Source organism: Tursiops truncatus, chromosome 20 (assembly GCF_011762595.2).
Source record: "Tursiops truncatus isolate mTurTru1 chromosome 20, mTurTru1.mat.Y, whole genome shotgun sequence".
Lineage (NCBI taxonomy): Eukaryota > Metazoa > Chordata > Mammalia > Artiodactyla > Delphinidae > Tursiops > Tursiops truncatus.
Window position 1 is genome coordinate 1,917,153 of NC_047053.1, and position 17,455 is coordinate 1,934,607.

General features: G+C 38.2%; 1 protein-coding gene across 9 annotated transcripts in view; it reads right to left on the minus strand.

Annotated features, from left to right (window-relative positions):
• The window catches only part of AKAP10 (A-kinase anchoring protein 10), a 59,875-nt gene that overhangs the window by 15,186 nt on the left and 27,234 nt on the right, over positions 1–17,455 (minus strand). For 8 of the 9 annotated variants that reach the window (XM_019944176.3, XM_073797638.1, XM_019944180.3 and 5 more), the window contains 7 exons: positions 15,717–15,801; positions 14,788–14,911; positions 13,532–13,668; positions 11,155–11,299; positions 9,031–9,204; positions 3,821–3,930; positions 899–981 (listed from right to left, as the gene is read on the minus strand). In XM_019944176.3, coding sequence (XP_019799735.1) covers positions 899–981; positions 3,821–3,930; positions 9,031–9,204; positions 11,155–11,299; positions 13,532–13,668; positions 14,788–14,911; positions 15,717–15,801 — 858 coding nt within the window. The remainder of the gene's footprint in view (positions 1–898; positions 982–3,820; positions 3,931–9,030; positions 9,205–11,154; positions 11,300–13,531; positions 13,669–14,787; positions 14,912–15,716; positions 15,802–17,455) is intronic. The other variant, XM_073797636.1, reaches the window with a different exon arrangement.

Genomic DNA, 17,455 nt, shown 5'->3' on the forward strand with positions numbered 1-17,455 from the left:
AACAGGAGAAGCCACCACAATGAGAAGTCCGCGCACCACAACGAAGAGTAGCCCCCGCTAGCTGCAACTAGAGAAAGCCCACGTGGCAACGAAGACCCAACACAGCCAAAAATAAACAAACAAACAAAATCTAAAGTTAGTAACTATTAAAAAAAAAATGTGGTACAAATCATTACCTAAACAATTCGTGTATTAAAAAATAAGATAAACAGAATAGAAATGCAGTTCAATTCAATAGGAAGACTGCCAATAGCTCTTAATTTTAAACACACTTATCAAAATGGAACATTTTCTTCTAACAAAAGTTAGTATCTTTTACTCAAGATAATACTGTCAATCCAATCACACTGAAAATTTTCTACATATTATCGAATGGACCCACAGTGGTTTCCTAAATCTTCCTGTGTAAACCAACTGTTTGGAAGCTGAGCTCAGTCACAAAGAGTATGTCTGTGTTTAACTCTTGGAATTAACCAAGCACTCTTTTGCTGATTAAACAAAGGATTTCAATTTCAACCTATTAATATTTTCCACATGTATTTCATAATAACTTTCAGCAATTTAGAGGAAATTTAGTAAAATAAAGGGTATCAAGATAAGCCTCAAGTTCAACCTGGATTGGGTATTTTGCCTTTAAATCAAAAGGTGAAGAGTATCTTTTCACGCACATGCGCCTTCTGTAATGGTAAAGCAAGTTCAGTAACTTCTGATTCAGAGAGAGACTGCACTGAGACCTGATTACACGAAGCCCTTGCACGCGCTCGTGACTATAAACCCAAGGTCAAGAGATGGCAGTTATCTGGCAAAATAGACAGTTTAAATCTTCAGCGATGCTTTACTTACTGTCAGTAACTAATGTGAGTAAAGGCTTGATACAACGTACAAAAACACCACAAACCTTTCGATTTCTTTACATCAGGTTCAGGCTCAGATTCTCGGATGAACTGCCCCAAGTCACTAACTCTTCCAAATGTCATCTTCCTAAATAAGTATGAAAAGAACATACTTTCTAAAAATCAATTTAAAATTTTAAAAAAATAATTTTTAAGCATCTTTTCTAGATCTAGAAAGCTAGAAATACAATTTATATCTACCCCATGTTACTCTAAGTGGGGCTAATTTCAAAAAGAACTGTCCCCACAGAAAGCAATCTTTAATTCAATGCAATTCCATTCAAAATCCTCAAAAAGTTTATGAAACATGAGTTAACAGATAATTCACAGCTCTAAAATTCATACAGAAAAGGCACGCGCATAGCCAAGATAATTCTGTAAAAGAAACAAAAAGGTAAGACTTGCCCTAACAAGATAAAAATATAATTATATACATTATAAAGCTATAGTAATAGAAAGCAAAGTTAAAAGGCAAAAAATACAGTGAGAGGTCTTATTTTTAATAGATGCAGTAACTGATAATTAATAACCATAAACATACAGAACTCCAACAAACCACTAAGAAATTACCCAACAGAAAAATGTGAAAAAGAGATGATAGTCAATTCACAGAAGAAAAACCTGAACAACCAACAAACATGACAAGAGAAGCTCAATCTCATAAGCAACAAACCCAGATTGGTAAAACATTTAAAGTCTGATATTATTTATTGTTGACAAGGATGTGGGGAAAATTAGTAACTTTATTAATGATTGGTAAGAATGTAAAATGTACAGATCCTTTTACAGGTAAACTGTAAACTGGTTAAGGGCTATGAAAATTTTAAATCTGCTTCTTGGTACAAGGAAATATAAAAGGAAGTCTTTGCTATACTGTGTATCACAGTAAAATTGCAAGCCATTTAAATAACCCATTAATACCAAAATAGCCAAATAGTAACATACCACATTATGGAAGATTTTGACACAGTTATGAGCTATAATTAATATTATTTATGGAATACTACAACATAGTTAAAAATGAGGTAAATATGTACAGACTAACACAGAAAAATCTCCAAACTCACTATGAGTGAAAGCACAAGATACAGCATAGAGTATAACACCAATTACATAAAAATAAGCAAACAAAAATATACACAATAACATAACAGTGACTATCCTGAGAAGGAAGGGGGGGAAATAAGCATTGGTGTGTAATCAAAGGGCACATTAGCCTTATCTGTAAATTTAATTTTTGTAAGAAGAGATTAATATATTTGTAATTAAAAGTTAAAAGAAGAAAAAAGAATCCTATGATGCCTATATATTACTTCATTTCTGGCAAAGTGAATCTTATTTTAGAGACAGCCTTCCTAATAAGTCATCAATGAATATATGGGTGCCAATATAGCAACTGATACAAATTTGTTTGCCTTTAGAAAAATTTCAGGAAGATGCTAAAACCATAAAACTAAAACAAACACTGAAAACTATCTCTAAAGATGGAGAAAGATAATTATTTCTCTATTTATGACCCATTTTATAATTTAAAAAATATGTATATTATACACTATATTTTACAAATTTAAATTTTATAAATTAAAATATATTTATTTTACACACAAAAAAAACTATAGAAGTAAAACGTCTTGCAATTGATAGACTTTCTTAAGTCAGGTTTGAAATAAATGAACCAACCATTCCTTAAGAATAAATATCATCTTTGGGAATTAACTCATTTAGGCTTACTGTCCGCCATTTCCTAAAATAAGAAATAAAGATTACTACAACACTGATACAGCTGAAGACAATGTGGTCAAAATAACCTTCTATTTACTTCAAAGTATTTTTCAGACTTCTTGGTCTCCCAAATATCAATTTACTTTCTGGTAAAAGCAATTAAACATGTTGAAATCCCTTTTTTATGGTACTGCCAGGACTGGGGTGCGGTAATCATGCCTTTACACAGGTTTCTGTGTTTTCAAGCCATCTTTAGGGAAGAGGAAGTGATTTTATGATTTGATCTGTGGTAAGGAGCAAGAAGTGCTGTAACACAGGAATCACTGTCTTTCTGTTACAGGAAAAAATAAAGAACCAAGTTAATTCTTAAATACAAAGGAATCATTTTATTCCATTTTTCCAAGTATAGTTGGTTCTCCGTATCTGCAGGTTCCACATCCACAGACTCAACCAACTGCCGACTGAAAACTTTAGGGGAAAAAAAGCCAGAAAGTTCCAAAAAGCAAAACTTGAATTTGCTGTGCATTCCAACCATTTACATAGCATTTACATTGTATTTACAACTATCTACATAGCACTGACATTTTATTAGGTATTATAAGTAATCCAGAGATGATTTATACAGGCTTAAAATACTAGGCCACTTCCTATAAGGAACTTGAGTATCCTCAGATTTTGGTATCCGAGGGGGTCCTGGAATCAATCCCCTGCAGTTACTGAGGGATAACAGTAATAGTTATACAGTCCATGATGAACCATATCGGCATCTTTGTAGTTTAGTTTTGGTTTTAAGAGAGAGACTTTGAAATAGCTAACATATGAATCCAATGAAATGTGGAAGAGATAGCCTAAAACACACTATGTAAACATGACACTCATCAGAGTCGTATATGGTGGTAGAATAATGATGTCAATGATATTTACCGAGTGTTCACTGACATCCGGCAATGTTTTAAATGCTTTTCACGTATTATATCATTTAATCCCCTCACCAGCCCAAGGAAGCAGGAATATTATCCTCATTTTACAGATGAAAAACCTGAGACACAAAGAGGTTAGGTAGCTTGCCATAAGCGGCTGAGCCAAGACTGAAACCCAGGAAGTCACTCCTGAGCCTTCACCCTTAACCATGCTCTAGTGCATTGCAGGTATATTCAAGAGAGTAGAAAACAATTTTTAAATTAAAAAATAAAAAAGATGCTCACCCTGCATATGTCCGTTGATACAAAGATTCTGGATCCAGACTTGCAGCATCCACAATTATCGCTTCATCAAAATTTTTCAGAATTTTAACACTGGCTTTTTTCACACTAGACTACAAGAGAAATTGTGAAATTAGTAGTATGTTATTCAGGAGTCAAATCAGTCCTGGGTTTGGAATAACAGATTCGTACAAAATCTTCAGTGTTTGAAACACATGCACTTTTCACTCAACCCTGTCACTAATGAGATGTTTAACAGCAATGATTCTGAAATGTCATCTTGAACATAACTACAGGAGGGAAGCACAATACTAAAGCGTATGACACATGCGTCTATGTGGCAAATGTATTTTCCTTAATGACTGAAGTTCCAACAAACGTGCTTATGTTCCCAAAACTCCCATTCTTCCAAGCATATGTATCTTGCCTAATAAATGTAAAGCCCAACTTTTACAGGATAAACATGAATGCTTTTGATTCTCAGTGTGGCCGTGTGACAAAAGAGAAGATAAAGGAAACTTTCTAAAATGACCAGCATTCTATCTCCTACTCCTCATGCCCACAAAAAAAAAAAAAAGCAACTCATAATTGGTACTTCTGTGAAATGCGGAGGCATGGGTTGACCCAGAAATTCCACTTCTAAAAATTCAATTATAGACAGACTCACACTTATGCAAAATGACTTATACACAGGAATACTTATTGCAGCATTATTTCCAGTAACAAAAGACAGGAATACATTTAACATCCATGACTAAAGCATAGGTTAAATTAAAAAAATAATTGAACAGACACTTATAGAACACTCTATAGTAGGGGTAAAAAGGGCTCTCTTTACATGCTGAGAAGGGCACATAATTAAAAAGAAAGAGGCACCAGAATAAAAGAACAGAGAAATACTTCCATGAGGCCGCTGAGGTAAGATACCAAAATGAGATATCACTAGTAAAGAAAACTACAGACCACTACCTCTTAGGAGTACAGATGCAAAATCCTCAACAAAACACTAGCAACATATAAAAATAATTATATACCACAACTAAGTGGAATTTATCCCAAGAATGCAAGGTTGGTTTAACATCTAATAATTAATTAATGTAATATACCATAACAACAGAGTAAATCCCCAAAACCCACATAATCCCCTCAATTGATACAGAAAGAGCATTTGATAAAATCCAACAGCCTTTCATGATAAAATCCAACAGCCTTTCAGCAAATTAGGAATAGTAGGGAACTTCCTCAGCTTGATAAAGAGCATTTATAAAAATCCCACACATCACAATAAATGATGAAAAACTGAAAGCTTTCTCCAAGAAATCAGGAAAAAGACAAAGATGCTCACTTTCACCACTTCTATACTGCAAGTTCTAGCCAGAGCAGTTTAGCCAAGAAAAGGAAATAAAAGGCATCTAAAGTTGATAAGAAAGAAAACTATTATTATTCGCAGATGACATGACCTTACATATAGAAAATCCTAAAGAATCCACAAGAAAACTATTAGAGCTAACAAATGAATTTAGTAAAGTTGAAGGTACAAGATAAACACACGAAAAGCAGTTACATTTCTATACACTTAGTGAACAATCAGAAAATGAAATTAAGAAAACAATTTCTATTTATAATAGCATTGAAAATAATAAAATACTCGGGGATAAACTGACTCCAGGAGGTGTAAGAATTGTACATTTCAAACTACAAAACACTGCTGAAAAAAATTAAAGATGGCCTAAATAAATGGAATGATATTCCACGTTCATGGACTGTAAGACTTAATATTGTTAAGATGGCAATACTCCCTAAAGGAATCTACAGATTCAGTGTAATCCTGACCAAACTGTTAAAGCTGATCCTAAAATTCACACGGAACTACAAGGGACCCAAATAGCCAAAACAATCTTGCAAATGAAAAAAAAAAAACAAAGTCAGAGGACACACAGCTCCCGATTTCAAAACAGAGCCTGCAAACCACAGTAATCAAAACAATGTACCAGGGCTTCCCTGGTGGCGCAGTGGTTGAGAGTCCGCCTGCCGATACAGGGGACACGGGTTCGTGCCCCGGTCCGGATTCCACATGGCCCGGTCCGGATTCCACATGCCGTGGAGCGGCTGGGCCCGTGAGCCATGGCCACTGAGTCTGCGCGTCAGGAGCCTGTGCTCCGCAGCGGGAGAGGCCACAACAGCAAGAGGCCCGTGTACCGCAAAAAAAAAAACACACAAAAAACCCCCCAAAAAAACCAATGTAGCACTGGTCTAAGTACAGACACACAGATGATGGAGTCGAGCTGAGAGTCCAGAATTTAACCCATCTATCTAAGGTCAAATGATTTTCAACAAGGGTGCCAAGATCATTCAACGGTGAAAGAGTAGTTTCTTCAATAAATAGTGCTGAGACAACCAGATATCCACATGCAAAAGAATAAAGTTGAATCCCACTTCACATAATACATAAAACTAACTCAAAATGGACCAAAGGCCCAAAACTCTTAGAAGAAAACAGGTGGGGGGCTTCCCTGGTGGTGTAGTGGTTGAGAGTCCGCCTGCCGGTGCAGGGGATGTGGGTTCGTGCCCCGGTCCGGGAAGATCCCACATGCCGTAGAGTGGCTAGGCCTGTGAGCCATAGCCACTGAGCCTGCGAGTCCAGAGCCTGTGCTCCGCAATGGGAGAGGCCACAACAGTGAGAGGCCGGCGTATGGCAAAAAAAACCCCAAAACAAACAAACAAACAAAAACAGGTGGGTATGGGAGTAACTACTTAATGGACACGAGGCTTCCATTTGGGATGATGAAACATTGTGGTGATGACTACACAATACTGTGAATATACTAATGTCACAGAATTGTGTACTTTATAATGCTTAAATTTATGTTAAATGAATTTTACCTCAATTAAAAAAAATTGTATTTCTAAACACGATGAACAAGTTGAATGAGATTGGGAAAACAATTACATCTATAATAGCATCAAAAAGAATAAAACATTTAGAAATAAATTTAAGAAAAGAAATACTGAATTATACTTGAAAACTACAAAGTATTGTTAAGATGGCAATCCTCACCAAATTGATCTGTGGAGTCAAAGTACTCCCTCCCTATCGGAATCCTGACTAGCTTTGTCGTAGAAATTGACAAGCTGACCCTAAAATTCACATGGAATTGCAAGGGACCTCACACAGTCAAAACAATCTTGAAAAAGAACTAAGTTGGAGGACTCTCACTTCCTGATTTCAAAACTTATTACAAAGCAACAGTTACCAAGACTGAGTTAAACAGATATCATTCGACCCAGCAATCCTACTCCTAGGTATATACCCAAGAGGAATGAAAACCCATATCCACACAAAAATTATACAGTAGCATTGTTCATAACGGCCAAAAGGTGGAAACAACCCAAATGTCGATGAGCTGATGGATGAACAAAGTGTGGTGTGTCTACACAGTGGAATATCATTTGGCCATAAGAATGAACAAAATTCTAATACATGCTAGAAACACAGATGAACCTTGAAAACATGCTAAGTGAAAGAAGCTAGTCATAAGGATCACATATCGTATGGTTCCACTTATATGAAATGTCTGGACTAGGCTATAGAGACATAAAGTTAAAGTAGATTAGCAGTAGCCTAGGGCTGGAGGACAGAGGATTAGGAAGGTGATAGTTAAAGGATACAGGGTTTCTTTCTTGGGTGAAAAAATGTTCTAAAATTGATTGTGGTGAGAGTTTAGCAACTCTATAAACATACTAAAAAACCACTGAATTATACAGTGTAAATGGATAAATTGTATGGTATGTGAATTATATCTCAATAAGGCTCTACCAAAAAAAAAAAAGAGAGAGAGAGAAAAGAAAAGAGGAGGATAGTGACCGGAGCGGGGGCGCGAGTTTCTGACCTGCTGGTAACGAGGCCTGTGCCTTGATCTGGATGCTGGTTACATGGGTTAGGTCTGCTTACCGAAATTCTTTGAGCTGTATGCAGTTATGAAATGTAGAGTTCTCTGTATATGTTATTATACTTCAACCAAAAATGTAAAAATACATTTTATGGTTAGCAGCTAGACCTTTTAAGTACCCAAATAAAAACAAAGCATTCCAGCTTATATCAAAAAACGAAATGGCAACCACACTCAGCAGGTCACCTCCTATGCAACTTCAATAAGAGGAAAAGGTACTGAGGACAGACAGCCTTGTTGACGGCAAGAAAACTGCACTGTCTTAAAACTTAAGAAAATTTATCCAAGGCCCAGGGTCAAAAATTATTTGCCAATAGTGATGAGAAAATAATTATGCTATATTATTAAACTTATGGTGGAAAAAACTAGACAGAGAATATATTCATGGCTCTGCCACTTACTGTGTGACTTCAATAAAATCAATTGGCTTTTTACTACCTCCTTACTCTGTTCTTGGGCATAACCCACTTTGTGTGATTTTGCAGATAGTCAGAGAAGGCCTGATATATGAAAGCACTCCAAAAAAACAAAAAAGGTTAAGGAAATGTACAATGGCATTATAGTTCAAAATGAAACCAAAAGCTCTTCAGTGAAATATTAATAAATCTAGGAGTTCACTCAATTATTCTCTAAAAGAGCATTCCAAATTTAGTTACTAAAATTTCCCAAATAATTATACAAACAACTTTTCAGAGGCTATAAATATGTCATGTGATTTGATTATTTAAAGCAAGAGCTGGGTTTCCCTTGTGGAGCAGTGGTTAAGAATCTGCCTGCCAATGCAGGGGACACGGGTTCAAGCCCTGATCTGGGAAGATCCCACATGCCAGAGAGCAACTAGGTCCGTGCGCCACAACTACTGAGCCTGCGCTCTAGAGCCCAAGAGCCACAACTACTGAAGCCCGGGAACCTAGAGCCCCTGCTCTGCAACAAGAGAAGTCACCACAACGAGTAGCCCCCGCTCACTGCAACTAGAGAAAGCCCGCGCACAGCAACAAAGACCCAACACAGCCATACATACATAATAAGTAAATAAATGTTTAAAAAAATAAAGCAAGAGCCGCAGTGTCAAGCAGAATAATGGTCTGACATCTTTACAATATGACACACTGTTAATCATCACAAAGACTTTGGTTAGCATATATAGTAAGTAAGCTCATTTTATCACTCCTTTGTTTCTTCTACCACCTAAAAGCTACAAACGGGATCTGATGCTAAGATCTGAGCGAAACAATCCTGGCGCAGAGTCACAGGGGTCACTACCTGCACAGCAGAGCTGTCGGCCGACCCGGGGTGGGAGTCCTCAGTGGGGCCGGCAGAGCCCAGAGCCGTCAGCAAGACACCTCCTCCCAGGAACTCGTCTCCACGAACCGAATGGATGAGATCATTCAAATATTTATAATAAAGGTTGCTGGACAAAAAGCCAGGCAAAAATACCTGAAGAGAGGATACAATTTATTTTAAAGTTGAAATCAAATACACTAAAACTTTATTTTACAACAAAATTTTACTTTCAATGCTACCAGTTAGCACACATGATTTTACTCCTCTTACACTCCAAGTATTATCCCTTTGTACACAGTTTACATTGTAACTAAAACTACAATGTGTACAATTTATAGATTTTTTCCCTCAGAAAACTTGCCATGAAACTACTGAATGGACTTGATTATCTAGACTTCTTAGATACCAGGGAGGGATCTAATTTGAAGCTACATTTTTCTTGTTTGTTATAAATATTGAAGTCTTTGTGTATATACTGATTTTCACTTTTGATCTGATTTCCTTAAGATAAATTACCAGGAGTGTGATTACTAAGTTAAATGATATGAACATTTTAGCTTTGATAAATGTGGAGGATGCATCACTAGCATCATCAAGGCATCTGTTTTGACATGGGCTTCCCAACACTGGGTTCTGTCTTTTCAAATAGTTGTTAAATAAATGTCTAATGGTACATGGATACTTTTATTTCCATTTAAAAACTATTAATGATGTTAAGTTCCCATCTTTATTATTGGCATTTCCTATTACCAACTTTTCCTTCACAGCATTTAGCACAACTGTAAATATTTACGTCTGTGTTTAATATGTGCTCTCCTTATAGACAGAGCTCCAGGAGGGCAGAAGCCATGTTTCTTTTTTAGTTTACCCCATAACAACAATACCTAGCAGAGAAATACTCAAAGTATTAGGGAACGAAGCATACGTATCTTTTTACCATGTACCTACTTGATAGTACTCTTAAAAATTAAAATTAGTATAAGTTCCCTAGATACACAGTTAGTAAATATTTTTACATTTTGTTTTTCTCTGTATTTTAACTTTATTACCCAGAAAGTTTACATTCTTTATATGATACATATCTTGAACTTTTCCTTTAAGATCAGAAAATTTTAATTTTAATCATGAAAAAATTATCGACCTTGGACAACAGCCGATAGTCTATCCAGTTTACTACCAGCCTTTCAACGATTTTATTTTATTTTTTTGCGGTACACGGGCCTCTCACTGTTGTGGCCTCTCCCGTTGCGGGGCATGGGCTCCGGATGCGCAGGCTCAGCGGCCATGGCTCATGCCGCTCTGCGGCATGTGGGATCTTCCCAGACCGGGGCACAAACCCGTGTCCCCTGCATTGGCAGGCAGACTCTCAACCACTGTGCCACCAGGGAAGTCCCGATTTGATTTTTATATGTAACTCCTCCATATTCCTGAAATTCAGTTTTTATGTGTGGTATCATGTGGCAGTGCTTACTTAATCCCTTTCCACCTAGATGCACATGACACATATGAGCAAAATAACCTCATGGGCTTATCCTGGGCTCCTGCAATTCCTAGTAAAATCTGCTTTAGTTCATCAGAAGAATAAATGATTCACAAATTCCAACACTTTATTAAGCAGCTATTAGTGATACTCTGTAAGTGATCATGATACAGAAAACTAGTGCTCCAACCCTGTTGGAGAGTTTTGGTGAAATATTTGGATCATCCCTAAGCTAACTTTGCTCAATACTAATTATCTAAAAGATGTTATAATCACAGTAATAATAGCAGTTAACATTTTTTAATGCTTACTGCTTACATTACTAATAAGCACTCTCCACGTCGTACCTCATTTTTATCCTCAAAATAACTCTAAGTATCTGTATTAGCCCCATTTCACAGAGGAGGAACATGGCATTAAAGGACTTCAGTAGCTGCCTGAAGTCACTCAGCCTGTGAAGGTTAAGATTAATACATACCAAGTCAGACTCAAAGCCCCCGCTCTCATCACTGCTGCACTGCTTCAACTTTCCACTGTTCTGTTTGCTTTTTCCCATGTTCTATTTTCTGGGTTCCACCAGTTAAGAACTTCTTGTAGTTTAATGCTTTTCAAGTTTTGGTTACCTTCTCCATGGTTGTCCAGGCCTGACGTAACGGAGTGGTGAAACAGTTAGGGAGTGGCCCACCTTCCCTGCAGATGTTGGATTCAATTTCCAGTCGTACAACATCATCAAATCCAAGAGGATGTGTGGCCTGGAGGGAGAAGTACCTATGGCAGAAAGACAGCCAAAGTAAACCCCAACTTCACAGCAATCATAAGCAATTTCTGGCACCTACACCAGAGAACCTTCTATGAGGCTCCTGCAGACCTAGGACTATAGAGCTGGGTTGATGACAGCCCTGCTGCAACCTGTATTCCCACCGCCGAAGAGATACCTGAGCCAACGTGCCCCCCTCCCTATCTGCCTGCCATCATCTTCAGTTCTTGTTTAAGATTTTCCAGGTCAGGTTACAACTGAGGCAAAGAAACCAATTGCACACGTTTAATGGGCACCTAGTCTCTGTTCAGTGCTTGGGAGAAAGAAACAAATTTAAAACAGGGTAAGACATAGGCATGTCCCCTGGAAAGAGAACAGAAAAGATCCCTGTACAGGGTACAAAGCAGAACATACCAGCATAACTATGTGGCATACAAAACATACATGTAGGAATTCAAAACAAAATAGCATTGAGGGTGAAGTGGATGAATTTGATGTATTTAAGTAGAATAACAGGATTTGCTAATGAAAGGAAAAGGAGTAATCAATGATAACTCAAAGATTTCTAACTTCATAGGATATAATGCAACTGGTGTTTTGGTAAACTGGTTATAAACTGAATACAAAAAAAGCATTAAAAGCAGAAAAACATATATGTTGTCTTTTGAGCATTCTGCGGCTTCTAACTCCTGTCCATGATACAAATACAGACAGGCTGATGAGGCATGATATTAAAAAGTAAAGACAGAAAAACAAATAAGCAGGAGCTGTTAAAATGACAGTGCCGGGAGGATGTCACACAGTAATCTTCATTTAAAAATGGCTCCCAATTTGAAAATGGGATCCAGTGGGAAAACAGGGTCTCAGCTCTGCCTGGCACTGAGCTCCAGCCAGGACCTTACCACTGCCACTCTTCTATTCCAGCAGGAGAAAACTCTTCTTTTATCTTGTTATCAGTACTTTCTTAACAAAAAGTGAGTCTCCCATCATGCAACAACTAAGTTGGCAAATTTTCCTCCACAATTTGAATTTTGGGACTGCCCAGACCTTTTTTTTGGGGCTGTGTTGCACAGCTTGTGGGATCTTAGTTCCCCAACCAGGGATTGAACCCAGGCCCCGGCAGTGAAAGTGCGCAGTCCTAACCACTGGACCACCAGGGAATTCCCTCAAATTTCTAAAGGTAAATGCTTGCTACATTAACATCCATATAACAATGTTTCTTATGTAATATTTTCCCACAAATATATTGCACAAAAATAAACACTGGACAAACATTAGAATTGCATTCAAGTTCTGCCACTAATTTGCCCTGTGACTTGGAGAAAGTCACTACCCCTGCAAGCCTTAGTTTCCTCATCTGCAAAATGCGAAAATCAAACCAGCTCCCTAATCTGGCTATTCATCAGAATCAGATTCCTGGGTCACACCTCAAACCTGCTGAATCAGAATTTCTTAGAGAAGAGGACTGGAAACCTATTTTTGACAAGCTCCCAGGTGACTCTCATGCCGACAGGAGCACGGACCAGCCCGGTGATGTTCGGGAACCACTGACCTAGATGCTCTCAGCTCTCTCCCAACCCTAATATCCCATAGATTTTTCTCTGCCTCTCAAGTTATCTTCTTAGCAAGTGCTCACAGATACAAATAACACATTTCTTTATAGAACAAGAAAAGTTAGATGAAAGGGGGGACAGACACAGTTTTCAATTCTGTTCACTAAGATTGTGCTGTCCTCTCATTTTCAGTGAAAACTAAATGAATAACTACTCTTCACCAAGTAGTTAATCTGGCTGAGCAGACTTGCACCAGAAAACATGGTATACCCCACACAGACATTTAAGACCCTTTGCAATAGATTCCAGCTAGTTTCATCTTCTTCTGTTCCCTTGACCAAGTGTCAATTACGCAAAGTTTCTATGGCGCTGCTCGTACCGATGACTCTGCCAAGAGTGTCCTTCCCCGCTAGCAGAATTCAATCCATTCTTCAGTCGCCAATCAAATCTCCCTTCTGTGAAGCCCTCGGTGACCTCCACCAACATCGTCTTGCTTGCCACACACAAGCCTCCCCCTGCCCCGCCGGCAACTTATTCTAAGAACCCCCTACTCTGAACACACGAATGAAAAGCAGCTCTTATGCGGCTCCCTGTGAGCTCCCTGGCGGCAGAGACCAAGGTGACTTCTGAAATATGCTTCAAGTACTCAATATTCGCAGAAAGCTGGATGTGTCTATCACCAAGACTCACTTGTCATATAAAATCATGGCGTCGTTCTGTGCCTCCTGCCCATCATACTGGCCCTTTTTGGCAGCAAGCTGAGACTGGAAGTTGTCTGCTGCCAACCAGAACTGTAGGATATTCACTGCGTCCTCTTTCTCCATGTACTGGGAAGGAAAAACACAAAGAGGAAAATCAGGCTATACACAGATTTCTCTCACTATCTCTCGTCTATATCTAAGCCCCAACTATTAAAATACACGACATAAAGGAAAAAAAAAAACCACAAAAGAAACCCCCCCACCCCAAAACAGGTCCACTTGTTCAGTTAATGCCAGTCTGCAACTTACAGTCATCTGAGATTGAATAATTTTTAAATATTCTTTTAGGGGGAGAAAAACAAAAAAAAACCTAACAACAACAACAAAAAGCAACCACTACACAGCTGAATGCAAACTTTAGTGAACTGGAGTAAAAATTAAAGATGGATTAGTGGTTCCTCGCTGGCAAACATACAAAAGGTAAACCAACCAGACCAAATCTTTTATACCTGATCATTTCCACCACTCCACGCGGCCATACTAACCTGAACAAATGCTGACTTAAACTTAAGGCAAAGAGAGGGAGTGAAAACACAAATCAGCTGAATAACTGTATCCTTGTCAAGAGGCAGGATGCAAGTGTGAGTCTAAGTTACTGCTTTGTGAGACCGGGAATCCTCTTATCTCGACTTAATAGTCATTTGCTTTGCAACAAAAGAATTTCATTTGCTGAAGCCTAACAAATCCCATCACTCTACACTGTATGCCTCAAAGAGATGAATATATACTCATTGCTTGTTGGAAATGCTTCAGTCCGATCAAGGGCAATCCTATCAAGTGGCTAAAGTAAAATGAAGACAGTGGGAAAATACTTACTTTTCCTTCTCTCTTCTAAAGTCTGCTCTGCAAACACTTATGCATTGGAATCAAGTATCAAATTTCGTGGTTTTAAAACAGCTCTAAATAACTAAAAATCTGCATTCTCTTATAAGCAGTTTAATTAGGTTTTTCAAAATTAGAGTTACTTTACTTTGAATTTTCATGTTCTCTTTAGTCTGACTAATGCCATTCAAGTACTCTTGCCATTAGATACAACTTAAAACAGTAATCACAGTACTTAAATCCACCTGATCAGTTTGGAAATGATTTGTGTCTTCTATGTTATTCGCTATAGACAGGGCCCAGCACGTACAGCTCAGAGGCTGGAATGCTCTAACAGAGTGTGAAAGGAAATGCAGACTTTACCTCAGAGAAATAAAAGAGGGCTGACTCACAGAAGAGAATGTCAGCCAGGTAAACAGTTCCACTGGTCAGCACTTCAATCTGGTATTTACAGAAATGGTGACTTCGCAGAAACTCACTAAAGTGCCTGCACGTGGACGAAAAGGTAAAGTTTGAGGGACCGACCAAGGAAAGGGCTCATCTGGGAAGAACACACTCTTTCCCCACTGTGCTACTGCATCTTAACGGCCCAGGTCAACGTGACCTCCCTTCCCATGGCGCCTTCCTGATTCCTCTCCCTGTAAGTAATCTCTCCCACCCCTTAATGACGTGCAGCTCTCCTCTGATAGCTAACTCACGCTACCTCGTATTACAGTAAGCAAAGAACATGCCCTATTTCTCTTATTAGGCTGTAATTTCCTTCAAAGCAGGCACTACATCCAAACTGTGCATAGCACGCTTTTCATAAATGTTACATGAAAGAATGAATATGGAGATTTTTTTGAGGGCATGCAGCAATAATTAATCTAAGAAAACTTTGGAGGCAGTTTCAACAAATCTATGTGGATTTAGTAATATGGCATCCATTAAGCTTAAAGCATGCACTAACAAATCAGGATATCCACCTGAAGACATGCATTGTTTAAACAGATAAACCAATTACTATATCACACTACAGTCACAATCACCCCTAAGGACTTTGGAATTAAAAATAAATTCTTTTAACTTAGGAAATACTAACATTAAAAATAAAAATCTGTTTTATTTTTAACAGAACTCACATAATTTATATTTAAAAGAAACCATTACCCAAGATAGTCTTAGGAATGTCTATAAGATCCTGTAAACATTCAAAATATTTAAATCCTCAAAGATAGTTTGGTTTTACTTATTCCTGAGGCTGAACCCGAACTACCCAGAATGCACAACGTGGAAATATGAAATCGACATACTCGTGCTCCATTGCACTGAAGACTATGGACTGTGCTGAGACAAAACAGTTGGGATCCACCTGCCCATCTTCTCCACAAATCTTTGCTGTAAAAGAAATGGTAAATAATTTTTCTCTAAATCCAAACTATACACATTTGTAAATCAAAGTAGGAAGTACCTGCAAAGGCATAAAGATGAGCAGGTTTTAAATGGAATTAAGAGAAAATACAGGTGTACAGCTGATTTTGAGGTAGGGAAGGTCTTTCTAAGCATAAATGCAAAAGCACAAATCAAGAGTCAACAATATAAAATTAACTTCTATACCTTAAAACACCCCCAAAACAAAATAAAAGGGTAAACTGGGGGAAAAAATTGGCAGCATATATGACAGTTTATGAATGACAGATTATTTTCATTCATGTATCAAGAGCTCTTACAAACTAACAAGAAAGTCTAGAAAGAAAAATGGACACGAAGAAAAATTCACTAAAGAACAAATACAAAATGGCCAATATAAAAAGATATGCGTGCTCACTAGTAACCAAGTAAATATAATTCTAGATTAGAAGGAGGAGGCACACCACCTTCTGTCTAGTAGCGTGGCACAAAATTGTTTTAACAATCCATAAGCTTAATTGTTTAACGATACATATGCTTGGGCAAGGGCATGGGAAAACTGACATGTGTGTTAGTGCGCATATAAACAGGTATATCTTTTTATGGGGGGCAATCTGGCAGTTTCTAGCATAAGCTTTAGAAATGAACATACCCTTGCAATCAGCAATTCTATCTCTAGGGTTGTAACCTAAGGAACTACAGATTTGTGAAAGAATTATCTGTTTATCAAAATGTTATTTGGTAGAAATTTTAAAACATGAAATGGGCTAAAATTAGGAACTGTCTAAATAAACTGCAACAAATCAATAAGCTGTTTACTAGCTAGCTCTTAAACATGGCTGGAAAAACCCCACCATGATGGCTGGTTTCACTTCAAGTTCAGGACCTTAGTGGGACCTTCATGAAACCCAAGGATCGTGCTACAGTTACCTGGTCCATTACAGCACACCTCCTCTCTCTGTAGACGTCTTAGCACCTCTTTCTCTACCCTCTTTGCTGATGACTTGGAAAACAAGCAATCAGAAAACAAATTCCATCCACTCCCACCACCTCTACCAACTTGCCCGCATCACTGACTCTGCAATCTCTCCTGCTACTACAGATGAACTGTCCTCGCTCCTATCTGGAAAACTCTAGGAGTACCGGGTCCCATCCTCTCTTACCTCCTCAAGGCACCTCTTCTACAGCAACTGCCCCCTCTCCCTACTGTATCAACTTCCTCCTACTGCCTCATTGTCACCAGCTATGAACTGTTTGTATGTTATACATATATATGTGTTTGTATACTGTCATACACCTTACATGCTGTGACACGTCACCTTAAAAACAAAACCCCAAACCACTGTCCCTTGACTAACACCCCCTGCCAGCTCACCTTTGAGTAAAATGCCTCTAACAGTTGCCATACTTGCTGTCTCCGCTCCTCCTATTTGCTTTTAAGACGCCTCCAGTTAAGTTTTGTCCCTAATGGTCCACTGTAATTAAGATGCCCACCACTGCCAAGTCCATCCCACTCCTGGTATTCACCTTACTTAACCTATCAGCGCGAATTGCCATCTTTGATCACTCCCTTCCTCCCAGAATGAGTTTTTCACTTGGCTTCCAGAAAAAACTGCTCTCTTGATACACAGCTGATGCAGGA